At 35.9% G+C, this 19283-nt stretch overlaps 1 protein-coding gene and 1 long non-coding RNA gene across 3 annotated transcripts; both read right to left on the bottom strand.

The window, feature by feature from the left end:
* Positions 1-5553: 5553 nt before the first annotated feature.
* LOC112789263 (uncharacterized) lies at positions 5554-11827 on the bottom strand. Its single transcript, XM_029295778.2, has 4 exons — positions 8081-11827; positions 6737-7633; positions 6422-6640; positions 5554-6322 (listed from the first exon to the last, which is right to left on the bottom strand). The coding sequence occupies exons 1-4, from the start codon at positions 10004-10006 to the stop codon at positions 5942-5944; spliced, it is 3423 nt and encodes a 1140-aa protein (XP_029151611.1). The 5' UTR covers positions 10007-11827; the 3' UTR covers positions 5554-5941.
* A 4393-nt stretch (positions 11828-16220) lies between these two features.
* LOC140173193 (uncharacterized) lies at positions 16221-19054 on the bottom strand. 2 transcript variants are annotated; one of them, XR_011879487.1, is made up of 3 exons: positions 18690-19054; positions 17621-17743; positions 16221-17550 (listed from the first exon to the last, which is right to left on the bottom strand). It is a non-coding gene; the product is annotated as an uncharacterized lncRNA (long non-coding RNA). The 2 variants fall into 2 exon arrangements; XR_011879486.1 differs by having other exon boundaries at positions 17491-17743.
* Between the last annotated feature and the right edge of the window lie 229 nt (positions 19055-19283).

The raw sequence follows: 19283 nt of genomic DNA, 5'->3' as shown, positions 1-19283 counted from the left end.
ATATGCTTTGTTCTATTACCTTTGATGTATCCACCCTTAAGTTAAGCAATGCATGCTGTATTATCTTCAAACAGAATAATTGGTGCTATTTTATGATCAATCAATCCACATGATAACAGAATATATTGGATTAAACTCCAAAAACACTTGTGACTTATTTCATGTATCGGTAGTATTTCAGCATGATTAGAGGATATTGCTGCTATCGTCTGTTTTGTGGATCTCCATGATATAGTTGTATCACCATATGTAAATAGCTATCTTGTTTCAGATCTTCCTTTGTGTGGATCAGACAAGTATCCTGCATCTGTATAACCAACTAATTATGACTTGGATTCATATGAATAAAACGATCTCATATCAACAATTCCATGAAGATATCAAAAGATTTGTTTGATTTCATTCCAGTGTCTTCTTGTTGGAGAGGAACTATACTTTACTAGTAAATTCACAATAAGTGATATATCAGGTTGTGTATTATTAGCAAGATATATTAGTGCTCAAATGACATTGAGATATGATACTTCAAGACTAAAGATATCTTCATTTCCTTCTTTAGGACGGAATTGATTCTTTTTTACATCCAAAAGTCTTACGATCATTGAGGTACTTAATGGATGTGACTTATTTTGTTTGATGAATAAAGATCTCATTTTTTTATGTTCAATCTGCAGATCAAAACAAAATTTAGTTTTTTCAAAATCTTTCATCTCAAATTATTCTTTTATAACTTTTATAATTGTTGAAATCTCTTCAAAAGTTTCAATGATATTTAAATCATCAACATATACAACAATTATAATGAATCTAGATGCAGAATTCTTTTTGAAAACACATCGATAGATATCATCATTCTTGAATCCATTTTTGACCAGATACTCAATAAGACGATTACGTCACATTCGTCCATATTGCTTTAGACCATATAAAGATCTTTGTAATTTGACTAAGTGTAATCTCTGTGAATATTCATTAGATGGTTTAGATATCTTTAGTCTTTCAGAAAATTTCATATAGATATCACGATCTAGTGATCTGTATAAATAAGTTGTCACTACATCTATTAGATGCATATGTAGTTTATGATATGCGGATAAATTGACTAAATAACGCAATGTTATTACATCTACTACAGGAAAATATATTTTTTCATAATCTATAACGGGCCTTTGTGAAAAATCTTGTGCTACAAGTCGAGATTTGTAGCGTACAACTTTATTTTATCATTTTGTTTTCTCACAAATACTCATCTGTATCAAACAGGTTTTACATCTTTTGATGTACGGACTACAGGTCCAAAGACTTCATAGCGTCTTTCCATTTTGGCCAATCATTCATTTGTCGACATTTTTCGACTATTCTTAGTTCAAGATCCTTACTTTCATGCGTGATATGTAGTGTCACATTATATGCAAATACTTCATTGACAATTGTTTTATTTCGATTCTATTTTCTCCTATAAAAGTATAATTTATTGAGATCTTATCATTTTCACAATTTTCAGGTGCCTAAACATTTTTTGGTGTAAAAATTATATCAGAATTTTATACACTTATTAGTGTCTTTTCTATGTCTTTATCCTATTCAACAGGAGTACCATTTGTCTTGGTAATATCAAATGCCTATCTTCTTTTTCGATGATTTTTATTTTTGGAACCAATTGGTCTACCACGCTTTTGGCGTGTACTCGTTTCAGTAGTTATTTGTCCAACTAGAATATCAATTCGAATTTGGACATTTTTAGTTGATATGTAAGATTTAGTTATCATCTTTATATCAGAAAATTTATCAGGTAATTCATTTGTTATTCTTTACAAATGTATAATCTTTTGAACTTCTAATTTATATTGTCCTGATCGTGGGTCTATATGCATTAATGATGATGCATTCTAATTAAGTTCTTTTTTAAGTGGCTTATTCTCTCCTTCCAATATTAGAAACATTGATTCATTAAAATAACAATATGCAAATCGAGTTTTAAACAAATCTCTTGTTTGTATCTCAAGATACCTCACTATAGAGGAAGAAGCATATCCCACATAAATCTCCAATTTGTTTTGGAGTTTCATTTTTAGTGCGAGAAGGTGGGACAATTGGAACATATATCGTACATCCAAATGTTTTCAAATGAAAAATATTTGGCTATTAGCCAAAAGCTAATTGTAAGGGAGAGAATTAATAGTAACTTGTTGGTTTCAAATGAATAAGTGTTGCAGCATGTAAAATCGCATGTCTCAAACAAAAATAAGGAGATTTGTTCTCATAAATAAGGGTCTAGCAATTAATTGGAGGCGCTAATCTATTTTGTGTGTGAACGTGAGCTATTGGATGTTCAACACTTATTCCGTTAGCCATACAATAAGCATAAAAGTCTTGGGAAGTGAATTCACCAGCATTATCAAGACAAATTGCGTTGATTGGCTTTTCTGAAAGTGTGTTTTTAATCGAATAATTTGAGCAGGTAATCTCGCAAATGTTAGGTTGCTAGAAGACAATAAACACACGAGACCATCTTGAGGATGGTCAATTAGGACCATAAAGTGTCTAAATGCTCCACATGGTAAATGAATTGGTCTAGATATATCTCCTTAAATTCTTTATAAAAATTCAAGGGACTCAAACTTAATTTTTACTAGTGATGGCCTTACAATTAACTTTCTTTGAGAACATGTAGCACAATAGAATTAACTAGATTGAAAAACTCTGACTTTTTAGTGAATGTTCATGAGATTTTAAAATAATTCTTTGCATCATGATTATTCTAGGATGCCCTAGTCAATCATACCAAATTATGAATTCATTTGTACTAGTAAACTTCTGGTTTATAATGGCATGTGATTTAATTGCACTGATTTTAGTATAATATAGCCCAAAAAAGTGATGGTAACTTTTCTAATATAACTTTTTTATTTGAATCATGAGTTGTGATATATAAGTACTCGTGATTTTCCTTATTCATTATTTCAATATGATATCTATTTCGACGAATATCTTTGAAACTCAACAAGTTCCTTAGAGACTTAGTAGACAATATTTATTATGAATTATGTTCTTCCAGGAATCAAAATTATAGTTCTTTTGGAACCTTCTATCACATTGCCTAAGCTAATAATTGTGTTAACACATTCTTTTTTTAGTACAAGATGAGTAAAATATAAATTACTTTTGAGAATGATATATAAATTTGCACTATCCGCAAGATAAATATCTTCATTATATATTTTTACTATTTTTTTCAAAGACAAATAATAATAATAATAATAATAAGATTATAATATAAAATAAGTAAAATACATACACAATAAAATTGTATTTTTGATTGGAATGGTTTGTCACTTTATATAAAAATAGTAACCTATACTAAAAATGTGTCTATTATTATTATTATTATTATTATTATATTAACGAATTTGATATATTTAGTAATTTTGAAATTATTAAACATAAATAATAATATAATAATATTTTATTAAACTATTTATATACATTATACTTGAAATTTAAATTCATAAGGGATAAAATTTAACAAAATTTTTTTTACATTATTTATTAATATTAATATTAACAGACTCAAATATTAAATTTTTTTTATCATTAATTAAATGATCAATATTTCTTTCAAGATCCTCAAAGAAATAAGATACTTCATAATAAATGGTATAGTTTTTAGTAAAATCCTTTGAAACAAATTTTGACTCCTTTCCTTTGTCATTATTTTTCAAAGATATTTGATAAAGATCAACTAAGTACCTTGAGGTACAACAGGTACGTGACTAGTAACACTTTCCACTACAATAGAAATATTTGTCTTCTGTTGATTTATTTTATTCTTTATTTCTTTCTTTATCCTACTTCTGAGGAGATCCTTTCTTGTGAAAATAGTTTTTCTTTATTTCATAATTTTTCTTGTTACCAAATCCTTGCCAACTTCTTCTGGGGTTATAATTTGTCGTTTTTGCTTCAGGAAATGGGACGACACCAGTTGGTCATGCTTCAGATTTCTTAAAAGCAATTCATTGTTTCGTTAAGTAACAAGAAGGAAAGAAATTACAACAACAACAACAACAAAGCCTTGTCCCACTAAGTGGGGTCAGCTACATAAATCAAACGACGCCATTCGAGAAATTAATTCAAAATATTTTTTAAATTATTTTTCTTGATACTGTTGCTACAGGAGCACATTCGAGACCTGGAGGTCGAAAAAGTTTTTTTTAACATGTCATTGTCAGTTATCTTTTTTCTATATAATTTCATTCGTGAGGTAATTCGAAACATTGCTGAATTATATTTATGTATGGATTTAAATTCCTGTAGACGTGAGTATATTCACTCATATCGGGTTTGAAGAAGTAGTTATTTCTAGATATATCAAGAGTATTAAATTCAAGATGAGAGAGTTTTGATATAATAAAAATTGGAAAAACTACCATTTGTACCCATGAACTTTACGAACGCTGACAAAAGTACCCATGGAAGAAGAAAAGTGACCTTGTACCCATGAAAGGCTGGATCCGTCTGTCGATAGTACCCGAACGTCATTAAAACGTTAGCTCCGTTAAGTTAAAAGCCAACGTGGAACGTTAACTGCTTACCTGGCATTGAATCAGCAGTCTAACGTGTCCAAGTATAAATATACGGTTATAACATCACCCATTCCCCTAATTTATCTTCAACTGATTCCCCAATTTCAATTTCAAAACCCTAGAATGTCTAGGAGAAGCAGAGGTAAGCAATGTTCTTCGAATGGAAGCATCAGCGAAGAAGGGACTTCGTCTTCCAAGAGGGGTGAAGAGAAGACTTTGTCTAGGAGATGCTTTTGTGGACAAGGTGTGGTGTTGCTACAATCTGGAACCTTAACAAATCCTGGGAGATGGTTCATAAGGTGTCCTCTATGGAAGGTAAGTCTTTTTGTTTTTGTGCTTCTGATCAGATTAACTTATTTTGAATGATTCCTTATTCCTCTCTTTCACACTACAGACGATGGATTGCAAGTATTTTGTATGGGTGGATGAGATTGACGGAGGATGGGAAGGACTGGCAAGAGCCCTTGTTAGAAAAAATCAAGATAGCTCCTGTAGTAACCATGAGGTCAATCTCAGTGGGCAAAGAAGAGAGATTGAAGAGAATAGTGTGAAGATCTTGTTAAAGATAGGGAAGCTCCAGGGTGAAATTAGAAGTATTAGGTCATGGATTATAACTATTTTTTTGAGTTTACTGATTTGTGTAGGGCTGAATCTACTCCAACTAATCAATATGTAACTGTGCTTATGGTGTATGTTGTCCTGGGTTCTTTTTGTGCACCTTTTTTGTTTCAATGATGATGAATTTAGAAGCTGATGGGTCTCGATGATGATGAACTTTGAAACTCTGTTACTATCTTCACTTGTTGTGGAAAAAGTCAAGTTGAGTAATGACATTAATCTCCATGATTGTTAATGTATTTGATATCTGTTAGATTGGAATTAACTCAATTTTGACAAAAAAAATAAATATAAATGTCGTGATCTGTCTTAATCTAGCCATAAACATGGTATTGTAAAATACATAGCAAAGTTGTAACCTGAAAATGGAACTAAATATTCATTCCATAAGATATAATAAACCCTGAAGTAATTTACTCATATGCAGTTATCAACAAAAGCCTCAAAAGGAGGATATGAGTTTGACGTAGCAGTAACAAATCAAATGTACCTAATAGAACATTTACAAACCATGAACATGAAAGCATCAAGTTGTGTTGTTTAATTACTAGGCATAAGTTACAAAAAAAACCATAATATAAGAGTTCATAGAGCTCTCATTACAGTAAGTACTTCATCAAAAAACAAATTCACACAAGAAAATCCTATTTGTTGGGTGTGGAGTTGCTGCTGCCACTAGAAACCCCGTTGTTGTTGCCACTTGAAGATGCTCCTGTTGGTGGACGGAACCCCGATACTGGCTATCTGCCTGGTGTTTGAATTGTGGATGGTGGAGTTGGCATGAATTGCATAAATCGTGTAGTGGTACCTCGGGTTGCAGCATGCATTGTTTGTCTGGTAACTCTTGGAGGCGGTTGGTTAGTTGGTGATGTAGGCCTAACAACAGAAGGTTGTGGTGTGGTAGGCGTTATGGGAGTAGGTTGTGGTGGGGCAGGTCTGAGTGGAGAAGGTTGTGACGGTGGTGGCCTCTTAATATTTCTCCTCCTAATTGGTCTCTTGGACATGGTTGGTTTTATGATAGGTCTAGGTGGCACATATGCAGTAGAGGAGTTAGAAGGTGGAGGTCTTGCTGCCATAGGTTCTTCAGAAGGATTCACACAGTTTAGATCATCAACATTCACCTATAAATGTTGATAATTGCATTAGCTCAAATTTTAATGCAAGATAAATTTATCTTCATGCCAATAAGTATAAGAAGAGAGTGGATATAAATAACTTACACTGGGTGAATCTGAAGCTGATGCTTCAGCATCTGCTGCCTCCAAAGTCTCTTCCCAATACATCTCTTGCTCTCTGGCAGCATCCTCATCATGATCATCAACACCCATACCTTCAGATCTCACTGCTGGACCCTGATGCTGACGACCACTACCTGATGCAGCTCCTCCACTAGCCATAGCTTCTTTCTTCTTGTCACATCCTCTGCTGTTATGACCAGTCTGAGAAAACAGTAGCAATAATTGCAATTTTAATTTTTTTACAATACAACCAATATGCAGAAGTAAACAAATGAGATATGGAATATAAGGTTATACCTTCAGACAATATGTACATTTAATGGGGCCATATCTCCTCTTTGCTCTATGGGGATCAGGATTCTCTCTAGGACCATCTCTACGAGCGTCTCTCTTTTTAGTAGGTCTCCCAATAGGCTTCCTATACACTGGAGGCAACAATGGATAGTGGTTTCCCTTCTCCCAGTACTCCTGGCTTGGGACAGGTTGAACTGTCCACTGATATGCTAGGTTGTATGCTCCCATAGTAAGCCAGTTGTGAGCAAAGTCCTCGGCTCTGCGATTTTGGTATGCAATGGCAGCACAGGCATGCCTACATGGAAGTCCAGTAAGCTGCCATAACCTGCATGAACAGGTCCTTCTCCCCAAGTCTACACTCACCTTCACAGGTAGCCTTTGAACTTCATAGACATTCCCATCTTCATCACCGGATGGGAAGGGCCTCCAATAGTTGCTCTCTTTTTTCTCCCTTTCCAAACGGCTTTGTTGCACAGGGGTTATTCTACCATGATATCCGACAAGTGCCTTCTTGTTTCTTGCCAAAATCCTCATTACATAACCTCTCACTTCCTCTAACATGGTAATAATCGGCTTTCCTCGCATCTTTTTAATTTTGCCATTGAAGGTCTCGCAATTGTTATTTGTATAGAAGTCAACCTTAGGGTACTCACTGAAGTGAGATCTTGACCACTGTTGTGGGGGAATTTTGTTAAGATACTCCCAAGCGTGCAGGTTTATTCTCTTGACCCTCCCCATTGCTTGTTCAAACTCTTGTGGTGTAGTAGCCTTTGAGCATGCCCACATTGCAGCCTTCATTTCTAAGTCTGGCCATTGTTTTCTAAAGTTCTGATAGATATGCATGGCACAGAATCTGTGATGTGCACCTGGCATGATATCCTTCACTGCTGGAATTAGCCCCTGACCATACAACGGATAAATGACTAAGACAGCTGAATATAAATCAATAAACTCCTTCACAAGGTGAGGTTTAGACTAAAATTTGATACTGAACTAAATGAAATCAATTGAATCAACTAAACTAAATTCAGAACAATTAACATAGACCAATCAACACATTTTCAATTAAGAACCAAATTTCCTGAAATCAGACCAATCAAAATATATACAAATCACACAGAGACTATTAAATGCCTTCAATTCAACCAACCTAACTGAAAGCAGATCAATTAAAAAATATACAAATCACACAAAGAAAATATTAAATGCCTTCAATTCAACCAACTTAAATTATACACAACCAGATACAGAGTACTGAGTTTAGCGAATTACAACTACTAATTAACCTGACTAAGCTTTACTCAATTAGTCAGTTAAAACAGTTTCGAAACATTACAATATATTTACCTTTTGCATGTCCGACATGAGGTTAAAGCCATTTGCTGCATGGTCGCCGACATCATCCTGTAGGAGCTCCAAGAACCATTTCCAACTGTCCTTGTTCTCTGACTCAACGATTGCATATGCTATTGGGAAGATATGATTATTTGCATCGGCTCCAATAGCAGTAAGTAACTGGCCTCCATAGTATCCTCTTAGAAATGTGCCATCTAGTCCTATAAAAGGTCGACATCCCTCAACGAATCCTCTCTTGCATGCATTCAGACAAACATAGATTCTCTTAAATAAGAAACTCTCCAACCCAGGCATAGGAGATGTATGTATCCTTACTGTACTACCTGGATTTGTTTTCAGTATCTCATTGGAGTAGTCACGAAGCCTAAGATATTGTGCAGCCTCAGAACCCTCAATCCTTTCTCTTGCTGTTGCCATTGACCTATAAATTTTTCTTTCGTTTACAAGCACATCAAACTCAGTTCTGAAATAGTTCTCAGCATCCTTGACTGTCATATCAGGTTGATTCCTTATTTTCTCTTCCAACTCATCAACTACCCATTTTCCATTGGCAGATTTACAATGCAAGTTCCGTGGGCAAGTATGCTCATTGACAAAGGTTTTGACTTGATAACTCACCGGACATGACCTCTTGGCACAGTAAATTTGCCACGGGCAGTTTTCATCATAACAGATAGCTTTACATCTTGTTGAATCAATCCTTGGGAAAAAAATACTTCTTCCAAGGTTAATATTGAACTTTCTTACAGCTTTCTTGAACTGTTGCAGAGTCTCGAACTCCATTTCAAGCTCCAGCCTCACCTCCTTAACAGGTGCATCGGCATTGCCCTGTGGAAATGACCTTCCCTGGTCATCCTCATCACTTCCAATGCTGTGGAGGCCCTCTGACTCATAGCAATGAACACCAGTTTCATAATCTGAATATTCTCCCCCATCCACCGGAATAAATACTGACGGAGGTTGATTCGGATCTGCATTAGGGATAAATGTTTGTCCAGTTGGAAGGGGTCTCTTAGTAGATCTCCTTATCTGTTTTCTCCTACTACCTCTAGTACCCTCCTCTGTGTTGTTATTCTGTGTTTCTGGGGCATTTACTGTGGCAGATGGATTGGTAGAAGGGGTGTTGGGTGGGGGGGTTGGATGCGGTTCAGGCATGGCTTGGGAGGAGGGTTGATTCTGTGGTAAAGGAACATATTGGGTAAGGAATTCGTCTTTTGGATCATCAGAGGTAGAGGGTGGCTCTGTGTATGTTGGTGACTTTGGCTGGGCATTGTTGTCAAGCGGAATAGATGGTGCTGGAACTGTGTTTGGTGTAGCAGATTCTTCAGATACATTAACTGTGTTTGGTGCAGCTGGAACTGATTGATTTGGGCTGGCATCTGGTTGGGCCTTTTCTATACCATGGGTCTCCTCTGTAATTTGGGCTTTAGTATGTACCCCTTCTAGGTGAAGCATTCTTCTTGGACCTGTTGCCTTCTTTGGAGTTGGAGTCCTCCTGACACAAACTTTCCTCCTCTTCCTTGATGGAGTTACATTAACCTGATCAGGTGCTTGTACACCAGCTTCTTCATTCGTATCTACAACATCTGCTTGGCTAATTGGGTGCTCTGTGTATAATTCAATCTTATGTCCATTCTCCACAGCAGCTTCATACATCTTAACGACATCCATGTCAAGTCGCAGAAGCCTCAAACCACCCTCAATTTCCATTCCAGGCTGTCGCCAGTAGAAATCGGAGATGATTGGATACCCAATGTCTTTCAGGAGGTCACTAATGAAGAAGCCATTCAGAGTATCCACGTTAACTCTCTCCACCTCAGTAATTTCACCTTCTGCATAACATAACTTGCCATCCGATCCCCTTTCAAGTCTACCTCTATGGTGTATTATTATCGTGATATGTGTCGTGGTAACCATTTCTGTCAAAAAAAAAGAATGAACAGTCCATATCAATACATCTACTATTTCAACAAGGACATTCAACTAGCGCATGACCAAAGTTTAATCACAATCATCATTAAAAAGTTCAGTATACAGTTGCACTTTATTTGAGACAAGCAATAAGAGAAGCTAAACTGCAATAGATAGTATGAATACAAAATACTACTTTTTTGAATAATAGTATAAATCTTGTAAAAGCTATATCACTCAACTAGATGTACCCAACTACATGTTCTACTGATTCCACTAATAAACAAAATCACAAAAGGCACTATAGCTATTATATTGATAAGGTACATTTGTGGACTCATCCAATACACTGATAAAGAGAAAAAAGAAAATTTAATAAACCTATAAACAATTGCTTCTTTGTTTAAAAATTGAAAACTGAATTTAAAAATCATTGCTTCTTTGTTTCATGATGATATTACATCCACCTTATTTAACATAGCTAGTTAAGCTACTGCTGAAATCACCTAATAGGATAATATTGCAGAACGAATTCCAACAAAAAATGCAAATTATATTTCATTGAGTGCCAACAACATATAGATAACTTGGTGTAAAACAAAGACATTCACCTAGCGCACAACCAAAGTTTAATCACAATCATCATCACAAAGTTCAGAAAACTGCATATTTGTGAATTAAAATGCCTAATGAAAACAAAACTTAAGCCCTATACTGATCAGATATAAGTTTTAAATAAAAAACTTCATTCAGGCGATATATCGAGCATGTGGTGTGCAGCAAATTCAGACAGCGTGTTTAGTTCTATGTTAGCGTCAAGCAACCCAGAAAATTCAGCCACAGCAAACAAGTGAACAATAAAACACAGAAATCATGTAACTTAACCTACCTAGGTCACTAAAACGGAATGAAAAAGCAACAAAATTAAAGAGAAGAAAGACAGGGAAGTAGTGAAAGGGAATTGAACCTGCGCTGATGAGAGGGAAGGATGAAGAAATTGGGCGACGTGGAGGAGCAGCGGTCACATCGGCACAAAAGTTCCCCGCCCTTGGTTCCTCGCCGGACTGGAAAATGCAGAGCAGGGGCTGTTCGCGCTGAGACAGAGTAACTACGCGCAAAGGAGAAGAAAATGGAAGAACGATTGGGTGATGCTGGTCGCCGGTGGTGTTTTGGGCGGACGGAGGTGGTTGGCCGGCTTGGTTGGTGGCGTCGCTCCAGTACGTGGTTCGCGTCTCTCACTCTACTAGGGCATGCATAAGGGTGGTGAGGAAGAAGATGGAATGGCGCGAAGTGAATCTAACGTTTCTCTCTCTCTCTCCTATATCCACTTGGAAAGTTCTTAAAAAAAATTAAAATTAAAATTCAAAAGCCAGGTAAGCAGTTAACGTTCCACGTTGGCTTTTAACTTAACGGAGCTAACGTTTTAATGACGTTCGGGTACTATCGACAGACGGATCCAGCCTTTCATGGGTACAAGGTCACTTTTCTTCTTCCATGGGTACTTTTGTCAGCGTTCGTAAAGTTCATGGTTACAAATGGTAGTTTTTCCAATAAAAATTTATTACCGGAGACTTCTTAAATTTTGATCAGAGTCTTGTGCTAATAACGTGTTGTAAAATAAATAAATAAAAAAGATAAAATAAATACAAAATAATTAAGTATAAATAAAAAACTCTAATATTAATATTTACTAATATTATATGTTGCAGCGTACATTTATACAAAGAGAGAAGTATTTTATATTGATATCGTGTATGTCACTTATCTCATACTATACTATCCTATTTATATATATACAAAGAAAAATAAACCGCCCATATTGTAAAAGAAGTCATGGACATCCATATCTTTTACTAAAATAATAGTAGCAATCTACCTTTTTGTTTTGATACACTTGATCAACAGAAATAACTAATTCACTTATCTTTATTCACAATAAAAGTCAATCATTAATTTATTTTGTAATAATATATATTTTATTATATAAGAATATTATTTATATACTAAAATCAGTTATTATATATTTATATATAAACACATATATAATTTAACTCATTTTTAATGTGTATTTTATATTTTAATATGCATTTTATATATGTTACGGCCCAGCTCAGCTGGCACCTTGGCCGACCCGGCTCGCGGACAACCCAATCTGCGCGGTCGGGTTGGCGCGCATAACTCGTTTGGCCTGCGACCCGGACACGCACCCCTGCTACCAGCTGTAGAGAAGCTTCCTGGAAGGAGGCCCGCTCTTGTGGGGCCCGCCCTATTGACAGGATATATAAGGGGAGGGTCCTACCCCTCCCCCAAGGTACGTCACCATATCCCTTGCTCTCATGCCGCCTGCACATTTTCTTGACTTGAGCGTCGGAGTGTCCTTGCAGGTGGCACCCCCACACCGCACGAAGAGTTTGGGAAGTCGTATGTACCCGCCTCTCTCACCCTAGATCCAGACTAAGGCTGGAACCCACCTTACACCCAGAAGTAACCCCCGAACCGTTCAGAAACTGACCAACTGAACAATATATACTAATAACTGATTTTGATAACTAATTTTAGTGTACATTTATTATAATTGTTTATTATATATAATTTTTTCATAAAATAATCTATCATCAGAATAATCAAATATAACATAATAGAAAAATAAAAATTTTATAGCAGAGTAACCAAATTTCTTTATAATATAATATCAATTTTTTCATAAAATTTAAATATGTATTCCTATGCAATAGTTAATTGGTAACAATTATTATGTTCATATAACATATTTGTTGAGTAAATTTCCATAGTGGTCCCCGAGATTGACGCCATGCATTAAATTTGTTCCTGAGATTCTAATTGCATTAATTACGTCCTTGAGATTGGAAAAATTGTACTATAGTAGTAGTCCCTGATCCGTTTTCCGTTAACGATGCGTTGACGTGGCTTGATGTCGTGGACCTTTGGTGACACATGTCACCTCATGGTTTGGCCACATGTAACGGTATGATGACGTGTCGGTCAACGACACGTGGCATGCTGACATGGATGGGTATGCCACGTGTCACAATGCTATTTGTCCACGTGTCATCCACTATGTCATCGTTACATGTGCACCAAATTGGTCCCCTACTTTGCATCAAATGACTCATTTTAGTCCCTGAAATTGAATGCCGTGCACAAAATTAGTCCATTCATCAGTTTTTTCTCATTTTTTTATAAATTTAAAATTCTCATTATATATTTAAATACACTAATTTTCATTTTATCTTTTTAAAAGTTATTTAAATATAAGTGTTTTTATAAAATATTTTTAAAATATTAGTTTTAATTATACAATTTTTTCTACAATATTTTATTAAAATAATTATGTGACATATTGATATTGATTTAATAAAGAGTGTAAGAAGTTAAGACTATAATAATATTCCTTAATACAATTTTTTTAATAGTTAACACTTCAATAAATATTTTAGGAATACTTGATAAGACACTTATTAACTAATATAAATTCATTATTCCCATCCATTTTAAAAATGTCTGATTTCCCATATAATTAACTTCTCACTAAATTAATAAGATGGATTTATACTGTCGATTATAATAATTTATTTTATCTATAACTTAGTTAGGCAGTTTTTTCATATATTAGTATATTACACTATTAATCAATATAAGTACTTGTTGTAACCATGATTTGAACAATATTAAAACAAATACAAATAAATACAAGAGGCAGTAATAAAGTTTTGGTTTTAGTTAACATGTACTCTAATGATACAAGTTAACATTATTAATTAAAAAATTTATTATAAAATATGTATAATAGAAAATATAATTAAAATTAGTGTATAAAAAATATTAAGAATTTTAAATTTATAAAAAAATAAGAAAAAAACTGATGAAGTGACTAATTTGGTGCATGACATTCAATTCCATGGACTAAAATGGGTCATTTGATGCCAAGTAAGGGACCAATTTGGTGCACATGTAACGATGACATAGTGGATGACACGTGGACAAATAACATTGCGACACGTGGCAAAATAGCATTGTGACACGTGGCATACACATCCATGTCAGCATGCCACGTGTTGTTGATCGACACGTCATCATACCGTTACACGTTGCCAAATCATGAGGTGACACGTGTCACCAAAGGTCCACGTCATCAAGCCACGTCAGTGCATCGTTAATGGAAAATGGGTTAGGGACTACTATGGTGCAATTTTTCCAATCTCAATGACGTAATTGGTGCAATTGGAATCTCATGGACGATTTTGGTGCACGGCGTCAATCTCGGGGACCACTATGGAGATCAAGGTTCTGAAAACCGGCCGGTCCGACCGGTTTAACCGCGAACCAGCAATGCATGCGGTCCAGTTGGTGCGGAATTTTACAACCCACACTTACTAACCGGCAAGTGCACCGGGTCATACCAAGTAATACCTTACGTAAGTAAGGCTCGATCCCACGAGGATTGATGGACTAAGCAAGAATAATGTTTGATAGGATTAGTTAGGCAAGCAGAAAAGAGTGTTTGGATGCAATATAAAAAAACATTAAACAATATAAAGAATATTGAAGAAAGGCAAGTAAATAAATTGGAAAGAAAATATGGAGAAAATAGTTAAGGCTTCAGAGTTATCTATTTTTCCGGATTAACTTTTTTTACTAACTATTTTAATTTTGTAGGATTTAATTTATCGCAAACTATATGTGACTAGACCCTAATTCCTTAGACCTTCCTAGTCTCCTCTAATATTCATTAACTGCCAATTCCTTGGTCAATTAATTCCAATTAGAAGGTACATGATCAAATTCCAGTTTATATGCCACAAAAACTCTAATTACCCAAAAATAAAAAGATTATATGTCACGTATCCTATTAAATCCAGATAATTAAAATTTAGGAAAAATTGTTTTCTACCTGTTGTTCAAGTAAAGAGCTTTTCCAAGTTTTACAAGAACTCAAATAGAAAGAGGGTGATACTTCCGTTCCACCCAAATTCATAAGATAAAGAATGAAAACAATTCTTAAATATGAATCCAAAACATAAATTAAAATAGAAAAAGTAATAAAATCAATCCATACAAATAGACAGAGCTCCTAACCTTAACATTGGAAGTTTAGTTGCTCATGGAATGTAGAATGTAAATTTGTATAGAATTCCCTAATGGAATCCCTCTAATGGAATTCTTCTTAATGGAATTGTGTTCAATAGAAGAGAAGTCTCCTCTATTTATAACTAATCCTAATTAATTTAAAATCTAATATCTAAAATTAAGATAATATCTTTTCCTAAAAGATAAGATTTGAATTTAAAATTTGAATTAATTAACAAGTCTTCAGTTGATGGGTGGGGACCACTTGATTTGTCCATTCTGCAGCTCTAATCTGTGTTTTCTGGGATGGAAACTGGGTCGAAACAGCCCAAAAATCGCCCCAGCATTTTCTGTATTTTTGCAGATCGCGCATGTGACGCGTCCGCGTCGTCCACACGTTTGCGTCATTTGTGCAGATTCCAGTCCACGCGTTCGCGTCATCGATTAAGCTCATGTCTCTTCTTATAGTGGGGTTTACAACTGCAAATCCTGAATAGTTTTGGCATTTCATTTTATTCTTTGAAGTTCAGAATGATTGGCATCCATAGGAACTCAGAATTCAGATAGTGTTATTGATTCTCCTAGTAAAGTATGTTGATTCTTGAACACAGCTACTTTATGAGTCTTGGCTGTGACCCTAAGCATTTTGTTTTCCAGTATTACCACCGGATACATAAATGCCACAGACACATAATTGGGTGAACCTTTTCAGATTGTGACTCAGCTTTGCTAGAGTCCCCAGTTAAAGGTGCCCAGAGTTCTTAAGCACACTCTTTTTACTTTGGATCACGACTTTAACCGCTCAGTCTCAAGCTTTTCACTTGACACCTTCACGCTACAAGCACATGGTTAAGGACAGCTTAATTTAGCCGCTTAGGCCAGGGTTTTATTCCTTTGGGCCCTCTTATCCATTAATGCTCAAAGCCTTGGATCCTTTTTACCCTTTGTCTTTTAGTTTAAAAGGTTCTTGGCTTTTTCTGCTTGCTTTTTTTTCTTTATTTTATATATAATTTTTTTCGCAAGCTTCGTATTTTTCACTGCTTTTTCTTCCTTCAAAAATCAATTTTATGATTTTTCAGATTATCAATAACATTTCTCTTTTTTTTTTCATCATTCTTTCAAGATCCAACAATTTTAACATTCATAAACTTCACTATAAAAATATGCACTGTTCATGTCATGGATTCAGAATTACAATTAATACCACCACATTTAAGTAAATAAGACTACTTTTAAAAATTAACTCAATTTCTCATGCAATACATCACTTTTTTTTCTTTTCTTTTTAGATTCAAGTTCAGTGAGTGGTATATGAAACATCTTTTCAGAATTAAAGCAATTAAAAGAAAACTAAACTAGTCCTAGGATTCTAACTAATAAAAGATCATGCAACAAACAAAGTAAAATAGCAAAAAGCCGGAATATAACATAGAAAAAGAGGGGAGGAATAAAAAATATGAAAAGAACTCAACCACCTTAGTTATCCTAGCGGTCGCTTTATTTTTCAGGTTGTGCTCTTTAGTGAAGATGATTCGCCTCCCTTTTGGTGCCATAAGAATAAATAGAAAACCCTTAAGCGAAGCGTCAACACCAAACTTAAAAGTTTGCTTGTCCTCAAGCAAAGAAGAAGTGAAAATCAACACCCAAATCGCAGTCTCACACTCTCACTGTCTCTTACTCTCACACCCTACCCTAGCCCTCTGAAGCATTCGAAAACCCAAGCCCAGTCGCCACTGCCGTCGCCGGGGTTTGCAGGTCGTGACCGCCACCGCCGTCGCGTGCTCTCTTCTTCCGTTCATTCATCTCAGTCTCACTCCAGATTCTAGGCGTGAACGATGAACCCTAGCCCCTTCTGAAGCATTCGAAAACCCCAGCCCAGTCGCCACTGCCGTCGCGGGGTTTGCTGGTCGTGACTGCCACCACCATCGCGTGGTCTCTTCCCCAGTTCGCCCGTTCATTCATCTCAGCCTAGCCCCTTCTGAAGCATTCCCAGGCTCCCAGCGTCCCCGTGGTCCTCAGGATGCCATCGCCATCGCCTGCTCCTCAGCACCGCCGCTTCGTCTTCGCTGGCCTCTCCCTTCGTCGTCGCTGGTCTTAGCTTCGTCAGCACCCAGGTGAGTGAATCCTCTGTTTCATCTTCTCTGTTTCAACTTTCAAGCTTTCATCCTCAGCGACGGACCTCTGTGCCGCTGCATCCCTCTCCACCTCGCCTTCATCTTCCTTCCCCCATTCTTCTTCTGCAACACAGGTTCTACCCCCATGCTCCCTGCCCTGTTCCCTTTTTACTGCCTTATTTTACTTCCTTTTAATTCTGTTCTGGATTTTTGTTCGAGTCACTAGGAGGCTTTAGGTTAGCTGACTTCTGTTTTCTGGTTTGAATGTTGTTGTTGACTGGCTGAGTATTTTGGATTTTTCTGGATTGAATGCTGCTGTGATTGAACTGTGACTGCTGTTTCTATATTCTGCACATAACCTGCCTGATGAAATGCCTGAATGAAATTTTTGATTTAATTTTTTGATTTGATTATGCACCTTAATGTAATTTTTGCTGCAACACCAAACTGAGCTTGGAATGTGCCACTGTGGTTGTTTTGTTTGGCATTACCTTATTCTTGCATATTTTCCTTTGGCATGATAATCTCCTGAGTTATGTACCTGTTAATCACTAATGCAAAATAGTAAATAAAAAAAAAAGCAAAACATAACACACTCAGTAAATTAATGATTAACAAACTAATCAAAAACATAAATGCAACTAATTTATAAATCAATCCATCAAATGCCATTATACAAACAGTCCAATATTGCCTGTGTAATTCTCAATACTCAATATTAAATCAACTCTTATTATTACAATTAAAGGCTAAGACTAAGACTATGAGTCTCTCTATACAGAAACTATCTATTCTTACGGTAATAAATTCATCTTGGTGACGATTTTCAACAACAAATTCAACTCACCGATGATTTTCAGCACAAAAAATATAGTTCAAAAGATGATTTACAGCAACAAATTAAACTCAACTGCAACAATAAATTTAGCTCAATACAGCAATTATTCAACTCAATACAACAATAAATTTGACTCAATACAGCAACAAAAGATGGTTCAGTAATGATTTCCAACAACAAATTGACAGGGACAAGGGAAAAGGAAAAATTGAAAAAGATAGAAGAGGGGAATGCAGGGACAAAAGAAATAAAAGAATTAGAACAATAGAAGATTTAGTTAAGTGATATTCAGCAACAAATTCAACTTAGAGCAACAATTTAAAAGCAATAAAAGATAGGTATTCTATCATACTCATCTGTCACAATAAAATGCTTCATCAATTCAACATGTTTTCCAGCAACGAAAAAATTTGCTGAGCAATATATTCAGCAACAAATTCGGCTCATTGATAATTTTCAACAACAAATCAACAAGGATAATTTTCAGCAACAAAAACTTTACCTACAAATATGATTTATAGCAACAAAAAAAAATAACTATATCATTATTTCAGCAACAAATTCAACTTTCAGCAACAAATTCGAGGTGTAGTGATGATATACAGCAATTAAAATTGAAAAAGAAATAACAGGGCCGAAGGAAGCTCACCTCAGCACCTGCCACGGACCAACTGACGGCGAAGGAAGGAAGCTGACCAACTGAACTGACGGCGGAAGCAAGAAGACGACAACGACCACCACCCGAGGGACCAGATGCTAGTTCCGTCTGATTCTGCCGCCGTCGAAGCGAGCGTAGAACGGCGGCGACTGAGCTTGAGACGGTGAGGACACAGCGCGACGAGCTTGAGTCTGAAACGGTGACTGCTAGACCGAGAGAGAAGTGAGACACCGGAGACAAGAATGGCGTGAGAGAGCTTGAGGGAGAGAGTGGCTCGAAAGAGACCCCAGAGAAGAGAGACGTTGAGGCTTGGTCGTGGGTGATCACTGCACTTCAGAATTAGGGCATTATGGATTGGCTTGGAAACGACGTCGTTTCCATTTTTATCCCCAAAAAAAAAATGATCCGGTCCGGGTCTGAAACATGAGCGGTCCAACGAGTGGCTTTGGCCTGGCCAAATAACCAGGTGAGCAGGTTTTTGGTCAAACTGCCCGAATCGAACCAAATTTGATAACTATATTTTTAGGTGGATACTCTCATCATTTTGCCAGATTAAGGAGAGAACTTGAGGCATTGGAATCCCTT

Source organism: Arachis hypogaea, chromosome 3 (genome assembly GCF_003086295.3).
Source record: "Arachis hypogaea cultivar Tifrunner chromosome 3, arahy.Tifrunner.gnm2.J5K5, whole genome shotgun sequence".
Taxonomy (NCBI): domain Eukaryota; kingdom Viridiplantae; phylum Streptophyta; class Magnoliopsida; order Fabales; family Fabaceae; genus Arachis; species Arachis hypogaea.
The sequence above is the reverse complement of the archived record's forward strand: the minus strand, read 5'-3'. Positions and strand labels throughout refer to the sequence as shown.